The sequence below is a fragment of the Seriola aureovittata genome, chromosome 3, assembly GCF_021018895.1.
Source record: "Seriola aureovittata isolate HTS-2021-v1 ecotype China chromosome 3, ASM2101889v1, whole genome shotgun sequence".
NCBI lineage: Eukaryota > Metazoa > Chordata > Actinopteri > Carangiformes > Carangidae > Seriola > Seriola aureovittata.
In genome coordinates, this window is record NC_079366.1 from 18191603 (window position 1) to 18201081 (window position 9479).

The window sequence follows — 9479 nt, forward strand, 5'->3', positions numbered from 1 at the left end:
CACCTGTTCTTCTCCTACATAATGCAGTAATGTTCTTGCACACTGAACTCATTGCCTAAAAAACAAGCAGAGTTTGTCACTCCTGACCACTGTCAGCTATCTCTGCTTTTGAATTGAAGTCATGCATAAATACTTTCAACTTCCACTTATGGCAGATGTTGTGTCAACTAACTATATACCTCAACAACAGCTGTCCACCTTAAAGTGAGAGACAAGTATGGACCTCAACTTTTATCACACGAAAACCCCCCTGCAACTTCTCTGTCTTTCCCTAAATATAAGCACGCTACAGAGAACTGAAACATTAGATATAGAACAGGAGTGTGTGGTCGCACAGCAACAAGAGCTGTCTGCATGTATTCTGTCCTCTAAGTAACATGCATGATGACACAGTCAAGCAGACATTGGTCAATATAGCTTTTATTTCAGCAAATCATACATACACTGTAAAAAATGCATCTGTATCATAACTTTTAAACACTATCAGAGCTGTGATGACAGTGTGTGATTGGCTGAGAGTGGCTACAGTGTCTGAGGTCATTAAAATGATTTGCATGTCATCACACTCATGAAACAGCACACTTTGAGACTGAAATGTTTTCCAGTTCGTAAAGTGAATTGAAATTCCAAGTTAAAAGGAATGGGGGGAGGATAAAATTATAAAAAATAATAATCATAATAATAATAATCATAATAAAAGGACTTTTGGACAGTTAAATGGCACTTTTCAGGTCTTAACATGGAATTTCAACAGATGTTTGATTCAAAATGAAGCCTGACAGCAGATTAATAATTGAAAATTAATATAGTACAGCAGGTCCCAGGTCTGCATAACCAGCCACAGGACTTATCAAGAATACACAAATCTTGGATGGGTTTTAGTTTTCAACCCTGACAGATATACACTATAAGTAGTTAGAGCAGATCAGGTACAAATCAAGCTTTTGAAACAAAGTAAAAGCAAAACACTGTATGATCGTCTTTTTTCATATAAAGCTGTCTAAACCAAAGCTTCCTCTAGCCAGTGTACTAATATATAAAACATTTTCAAATCCAGCAGAATCTAAGTGTTTACTTAACTGCTAAGTATCTCTGTGCTTCTCTACATTCTAGCTATCCTATGTTGATCTGAAATATGGCCTATGTAACACCATTGTAAGAGAGACCCAAAACACAAGCCATACCAAAACCCAACAAGTATCTGAGCTTGACAGTAAAGCCACTCTTATGCATTGTCATGACAAGCTTAAGTCAGTCCAGTAAGCATGTGTCTCCAACTACTACTGCCATCTGTCCTCACCAGTACAAGGCACACCTTCCCCTTTATCCCCTGCCAGACATAATCAACAGGTCTGCATGGCTCTGTGGTTTTATAACTGTGCAAGAGATTTGTTCTGTTACTGTGTGCTCAAACCGCGCTCAGGTCCAAGACTTAACTATATATCTGAAAATGTAAAAACACCACGTTTTCTCCTTTGAGCTCACTGACCTATTAAAGGTCAGTAAACATTTTTATCACACAGATTTGTGGCTTAAGCAGTTTATGACTATATAAGCGTAGTTTCATCTGTACACGCTTGGGGGAATTTCTCAACCTCAAGCTCTGTTCTGTTCCTCTGTTTGAGTTCCACAAAGGTTTAGCCTCTGGTTCTACAGACTGAAACAACATCACACAGTATTAGACATGCTACGACAAATCTGTTTCATCTTCTGTATTCATCCAACGATGGATTAGAAAAATAGATAATAATAATATTTTTTCCCCCTAACACAAGCGACCAAGCAGTAATTTGTCTTTCCTTGTTGCTGGGCCTTTGAGATGATTTGACTTGATCTGTGTCTCAGTGAAAACAGCTAGCATGTCTGTTCTGATTGTTATCCAACTCACACTGTGTCTCTTTTTTTTTTTTTTCCTTAATTCTCCTAATGAAGCATGTCTAACTCTTATCTTGTTTTTCCACACAGTTACAGTCACAGTTACAAATCAAGATCAAAAGAAACCTAAAGAGTGCAATATTCTCTTATCTACATCATCAGCATCCCACCTATACACAGGAGCATTTTATAGGGAGGATAAGGAGAGTGGGGGAGGGGGGGGGGTGAAGGAGAGGAAATCTCTTTAACATTGCGCCTCAGGCATCAACACACTCAGGCATCGGAGTGCTGCACAAGGACAGGACACACTAGAAGACATGGACTGTCCAATGAAGGGAGAGGTCTTTGCACAAGTGACCAAATCCAAAGCACCGAAGTGGTTGTCGAAGGTAGTCCTTGTCATATTCTCTGGTTGGCTGGCACATAAGTGAACAAGTGCCATTAACCAATCCTATTTTATACTTAGACAGGAAGAGAAATCATAAACATTTGCCAGGAGTATTGTTTTTTTTTTTTTTTTTTTTTTTAAATTATGAACAAACAATACACAGAGAGGAGTCCAGAGGCTGTTAGTACGATTAAGTATCTGCCTGGGGAGTCACCTAGAAACGTGCAGTTTGACCAAAAAAAAACAGTTTTCTCTTTTTTCTTTTTTTTCGTTTTCTTTTTTTTTAAATTATGACAGGTACTCGTCATTGTCGTCATCGTCATCCTCATCTTCATCGTCCTCATCGTCCATCCCAGCCTGGTCGTTGAGGACAAACGAATCTTCATCATCATCAGTAAAGAGCGAGTCTCCGCTACCGAGGTCTCCAGAAGACTCCAAAATCACACCTAGGGACAGAAATGAAACCAAAACTTATGATTAAAGAAATAGTTTGACATTGTGGGAAATGCAGTTACTCGCTTTCTTGCGGAGAGTTGGAAGAGAGCATGAATACCACTCTAATGCCTGTACAGTAAATACGGCCATCAGCTGGTAAGCTTAGCTTAACGCATCAGGGAAACAGCTAAATTTAATAGTTTTATGATCCAAATACATTGTGGTAAGTAAGAGATTTCATGCAAAACAAAAAAGAGAGTTAATAATGCTTTGATGCTTTAACTGCAAATCACACTGCATCTCTTTATTCTTTTACACAAACACACAAACTCTCACATAGACTCTCTGTTCTCCACAGTGTTTTACCTACCACAGTCTGCGGGGCCATGGGTGCGTGAACCAGCCACCTCATTGCCATAGCGATCCACACACCAGCACTGTCCACTACTGCTGTGACACTGGTGGGACCTGTAGTAGCCCTCCTCATCACAGGACGGCAAATACTGGCCTACACATACAAGCCAAAGCACACAGACACACACACAGTGAGTCAGGGTAACGCCCATTTGAGTGTGTGAGTGTGTGTGTGCGTGCGTGCGTGCGTTTGTGTGTGTCTCACCAAGGAGCTTCTTCCCTGCTTGCTTCTTGTTGATACTGGACAGCTCTGCTTTACAAGGGGAATCTGAAAAGAAGAGACAAGGGACTCTGGTAACAAACTGCAGAAGTCTGCTGTTCTGCGAATGCATCTGTTTGTGTGAACTTTGCCTCTTTTGTGTACTTTCTGCTTTTGTCATGATGTTTGTTATCCTGCTGTCTCTGCTTTTACAAGTGCAGTGCCGGTGACTCATCAGTAAATGCTGTTTCTTCAGGACCAAAAAAAAACTAATTTCGCATCCTGGGTCTCGCACAATAGTGTTTCAATGCAGTGCATTCTATTGTATTGTGTTGCATTTTATTGTATATTACAGATTGGGGTAATGTATTCTGTACATGTCAAGGGAGAATATGACATGCTGGTTGGCTGGAAGGTATTATAGGTATTATTTCTATGCCAGGAGAAGTTTATAAGTTTATAAATGAGAGAAAAGTTCTGGTGTATCGCAACTTGAGATGTCTTTTTTCAACTTTGGCCATGATTTCCATTGGTATTGACATCACTGGGCTCAAAGTAATTGCTGAAATCTGGGAAAATGGTGACATTGGAACAGTGAAGTCTGACAGGGCAAAAAGATCAGGCAGGTTGTAAACAACTAAACCACTTTATATGGAGGCAAAACCCTTCATGTTGATAATGACAGGAAAACTGTATCTATGACGACAACTATAGTACGTATAGTAGGTCAAAATAAAACCAGAAAGCTGGGCGGCAGCTGTGTTTGCATGTATTGTGTATTTCCGGGTGTGAATGCATTTTAAGTGTTTGTGTATTTGCATGTGAGTGCATGTGGATACCGCACCTGTGTACCTCTGGAAGCATGTGCACCACTCAGAGCTGGTTATGACTTTGTCTGCATGTGTATCGCAGGACTTGAAGAACGCATCGGAGCATGGCTCGTTCCTGTCCAGGTAAAGGCTCTTGATCTCTGATTGGTCCAGCTGGAGGTCGAAGTTTGTGTCCAAGCGGGAGAACATCCAGCCCAGAGGATCCTTACAAATAGGTGATGCCCCTACCTCAAACTCTGCAGACAGAAGAGAAGGTAAATGTAGCAAGGTCTGAAGAGTAAGTGTGAGTGTGTTGATGCATGAGGAAATGCGTCTATCTTCTTGTTTTTTTCTTGACTTATGCTAATGTCATGTGACTCACTGTTCTTCTCTGGCTTCTGGATCTTGACTCTCTTGTGGTTGCCATTCTCATGCAGCACTCTGAACCAGTCTCTCAGACGACTCACCACTTCCTTCAGGTCCGACTCACTGCACACTGAGGAATAATAACAGTAATGATTAATGATGATAAAGTGATGCTTTATTGTCCTCTACTCCCTTATGTAGATGAGAAGTCAGAGTCAGCTACAGCGCAGCACGGCTGCCCTGGAACTTGTCACTGAAGACTTTTTAATTAAGAAGAATTTGCTGTTTATTTTGCAAAGTACTCTTGCTTGCAGTGTTCAGTCACGTGTGCCGAGAGTTGTACCTTTCTTTTCTGCGGAACTCTGCTCAGGCTGAGAGGGGCACGGACACATGCCAGAACATTTTACAGCGATCTTCTTTCCCGTGATGCACGCCTGGTAGTCTAACTTACACTGAGCAGGAGCGACAGAGACAGAGACAGAATGCATGAAGCAGAAGTGAGAGTAAAATCAGGATGTGTGTCTCATCAAGATATAAAAAAAAATCGGACTTGTGGGCTCAGATGTTTCTATTATGAGCAAGAGATGATGTGATAGTGCGAGCATCTGTACCTTGGTGGAGTAGGTGTGGCCGTCGGTTCCACAAACGGGAGAGGGGTGAACCACGGGGCAGGGTTTGCACTTTGACCCTGGACTCTGGTACAAATTGGCATCTTTAAAACTAGAGAGGAGATTCAAAAACACACACACACAAGCACTAAACATCTCACTGTATGCATATGGAACAATTACAAATGAAGCTGTGTCCTTCGTCGACATGCACTCTTTATTCTTCCGTGCTTCATTCAAAGCCAACGTTTTGCTAGCATTTTGTAGCTGTGATTTATTGTCTTGTTCTTACATCAATTTCTGAAATGAGACAAGGATTTAGGATTTATATGTGATTATTTTCCGATTTGCTTGCAATGTGTAGCCATAATTGTGTTGTTGCTAAGAATGGGAAATGAGGTCAGTATGGCGTTACTGTCCTCTGTCCAGTCTGCAGTGTCCCAGACAGACACACACACGCATACAAAGCCCATTCATATCACTTGGCAGGACTTTGTGTCCGTTGTAAGGCAGTGCCAATGCTGGGGTAATTGGACTAAACAGTAATGTCACACAACAGTCACAAGAGAGCTGGGCAACCAGTAGTCCAGCTGGAAAAACAGACAAACAGCCATCTCTCTGGTATTGTTGCTTATCATGCTGCCTGGAGAAGTGAGCAAAAAAAAAAAACAAAACAAACAAAACAAAAAAAAATACGAGGGAGAAAAAACGAGGGAGGAGAAAAAAAAGTGGAAAGTGATTGTGAGATTGTGATTGTGTTCTTACCTAACTCTCCTCTGGCTGACACAATTGGCAGTCTTATAATCCTCAGCCACGCACACCTTGTGGCGGCTGCATTTGATCTTCAGACATGGGTCCTTGGCTGGATCAAGGCCTAAAAACACCAAACATCCATATTGTATGAGAACTCTTTTAAGTGTATATATGTGTACTGCTCATGTGTGCGTGACCAAGGTGTAGCCTCCCTATTTGAAGAGCTTCCTAGAAAGACTGAGCCCATGAACACAGACAGAGATGAAATGTCCCCAGGTTATATTTTGCTTTTGTTCTTTGAAATTCTAGATAGATGATTCCTAGTTAAAGCATGTATTTCCTTTCATTTCAACAGATCCAAGTGATGTGGACATGTGTTAGAGATCTGTGTGTGTGTGTGTGTGTGTGTGTGTGTGTGTGTGTTAGGTCTAGCCACAATCTCTCACACTATACTGCCAATGTCTCTCTCACGCTGAACTCAAAGCCATAATACCGTTAAGTATCCTCACAGCTAAAAACAGATGGAACTGGTTATAGAGGTGTCTTCTGAGCTTACATCAGCCTGCGCTAAGTGTCAGTCCCCCTGTGTGCTCTTGTCCTGAGATCCTCAAACTGATCTGGTATCAGATCCCACAGCTGAGAGGCACATTGGGCTTTCAAGGTAAGAGCGGATTTAAGATCTGAATCTGAGGCAGTGGGTGTGATCTTTGTTGTCAAAGACAAGCTAGCTGTTACTGACCGCTCGTCAGCATCCAGACCGGCACCTATGAGCACGATCTAAGAACCTCAGCTGATCTCAGAACAGTTTGTGTATGACCTCTGCTCTAAAGAACCTTACTGTAATCCCTGAGCAGCTTTGGCAGATTATCCTGCCTCCATCCTCCAACGCACTATCTAATGCTATTGTTTCCCCGACATGTCTGTGTGTGTGCATGTGTGTGTGTGGAAGGCATGTGCGAGTGTGTTCGAGGATACAGCGATAAGGGAGAGTGAATGTGCTCATGTCCTGGTGTGTCTGGATGTGTGTATGAGCTTATCACAGTCTGTAATACTACGAGAAATGAAGCGGATCGAAGAATAGAAAATCGCCTTGTTGATGTTCGCTACATAGATCGCCTGCTTGGTGAAGTGAAAAGAATCAGTGATGGCTACAAAATAACAGACGTTCATAAACATACGACATTTTGTAAAGTTGTCTGAATGTGAAATGTTTGCACAAAAAAAAAATGTTGTACTGTATTTGACATGAACTCCTCAATGCCGCTAAGTCTTGATGCTAATTGGTCACCACATTTCAAGAAACATGTTTTAAAGCATCTAAATTCCAGGGAATAGACAACATTTAAGTGAGACACATGATTGTTTGAGGAAAGTAAATCTAATGTAAAAAGAAATGCTTAACAAAATTTGGTGAGTTAGGCCATGCACCAAGAAACAAGTGATTTGATTTTTAGAGTGGATGGCGTGATCATGTGGCATCCGTCAAGCACTTAACTTTTTTGCTCATGACTCTTACATTAAATTTGTAAATTTTGTTTCAACTGCTGCTCTTCTGTTTCATCCACTCTTAACTGAATTTAGTGCATAACATATTTGGAAGAAACTTTTTTTTTTTTTTTGATATGTCACACTCTGTTCCTATAACTGGTTGCCAAATTTTTCCTGGCATGACCTATTTGAAATAAATTTCCATAATTCTTAAATGCATCATACAAATAAAAAACAAATGTAGTGTCATGCACATACTGACTTTGAGCAATCCTGCTAAATTTGAAGGTAATTCACCTGTGGGCGGCATTTTGGGCACCATAATACATTCAAGTGGCCATAGCTCAGTGGCAATAAGTGTGACTCACTGTGAAACTTTGTACAGCTCTTGCTCAACCAGCCCTGATCTATTCTCCAAAAATCATGACCACAGCCAGCCAATCACCATCACTGTGTATATTTTGATACAGATACATACCCATATGTAGATTAAACATTTTAACTAAACATTTTCTATTGAAATTGTTCAGCTTTGGAAGTGATATAACTTCTCTTTGTCCTTTCTAGTGTGTGTGTGTGTGTGTGTGTGTGTGTGTGTGCGTGTGTGTGTGTGTGTGTGTGTGTGTGTGTGTGTATGTGTGTTTTTAAATCACAACAGAACCAGCTCTCTCACTCACACTCACCTTGATCGAAGGGCTTGGATGGAGTCCATGTTCCAGGCTCCTACAATAGGGTTAACCAATATATGAAATCATGAAAACACTGTTCACCTGATACCTAGAGTAAATAATATATGACAGATACAAGACTATTAAGCAGTCATACAAACCTCCACTTCCTTTAGGAGAAAGCATTATGGAGACAGAGAACAAGAAATTCATTTTCATTAGGTTTGTCTTTTTGAGTGGAAACTTTGCATAATGAAATAAACAGATGGAAACACACCAACACACTGAATTACAAACACATGGTGCATGCATATATATCTAGTCCAGACAACGCTGATGTGTTGACAGCAACTCTGCTGTCGTGTGCAAAAAAGTGTGAAAAAAGTGTGACAAGGCGTGTATATATGTGTGTGTGTGTGTGTGTGTGTGTGTGTGTGTGTATGTGTGTGTGTGTGTGTGTGTGTGTGTGTGTGTGTGTATGTGTGTGTGTGCGTGTGCTGCTCATCCCTTATACCACCAAATGGAATTGTGTGTATATATCACACATGGCATATGCACATACAACAGAGGGAGGCTCTCTTAACAGATGAACAGATTTAAATTTTTAGTAAATGCTTTTCAGGTTTAGGTTCAGGTTCCAAAAAATGCAATTTGAAGTGGATTTCAATTACTGACTGTGACAGGCTTTCAAAAAGAAAAATTAATGTCTTTAGCTATTTACAGTTAAGTGAAGGGTTTAAAGCTTTCAGTGTAAGTTAACTAGGATTTAATGTCAGGCTTCTGTCTGTCAAAAACCTTTTAAGATTTAAATTATGATCAGCCAGTAAAATCTGTTTTGTGCAGTTGAGCAGAAAAACATAAATATGACGTTTTGGAATCTAATTTACTGTAAGATGCGTCTGTTCCCCATTAACACTAAAACAACTCATGTTCAGTTGACAAGCTTTGTCAACCCGAGTTATCAAAAGCTCAAAGAAGTTGCTTTAGAGTGAGAATAAGTTCTTCAGTGCATCACAACATTGATATATTTCTTTAAATATACTGTAGAGCCAAATAAGAAACGCATTTAATCGAAAAACTACACTGTGGCTTAATACAGGATATTCCTGGAAAATGTGTATTACTTGCAGTGAAATGTGGCCCATGCTCTTTCCTTTATTCCCTCATTGGTTTGAAACTGAACTGTTTTAAAACCTTCCTTGCCACAGTCAAGCCATTCAGTCCCTTGCATATGGATGTATTCTCACAATCTAAGTAAGGAATGCATACATTAGAGCCAAGTGATTTGGCATCTTTTAATAGAAGGACAAGATGGAGACACGCCCATCTTTTTCTCTGTGGCTTTACCCTCAGTCTGAATTCAGAGAGCTCACGTCAGCTTTCCTCTTATTTCTTTCTCTGGTTAGAAAGACACCGCAGAGTCTTCTTCCTCATTCTATCACAATGATAACCTGCTCTTGTTATATCTCATCTGTT

The 9479-nt window shown here is 40.5% G+C and overlaps 1 protein-coding gene across 1 annotated transcript; it reads right to left on the minus strand.

The window, feature by feature from the left end:
* Positions 1-404: 404 nt before the first annotated feature.
* spock3 (SPARC (osteonectin), cwcv and kazal like domains proteoglycan 3) lies at positions 405-9148 on the minus strand. Its single transcript, XM_056366876.1, has 10 exons — positions 9128-9148; positions 8019-8058; positions 5860-5968; positions 5098-5206; positions 4830-4938; positions 4503-4616; positions 4156-4377; positions 3318-3380; positions 3069-3206; positions 405-2709 (listed from the first exon to the last, which is right to left on the minus strand). The coding sequence occupies exons 1-10, from the start codon at positions 9146-9148 to the stop codon at positions 2552-2554; spliced, it is 1083 nt and encodes a 360-aa protein (XP_056222851.1). The 3' UTR covers positions 405-2551.
* Positions 9149-9479: the final 331 nt, after the last annotated feature.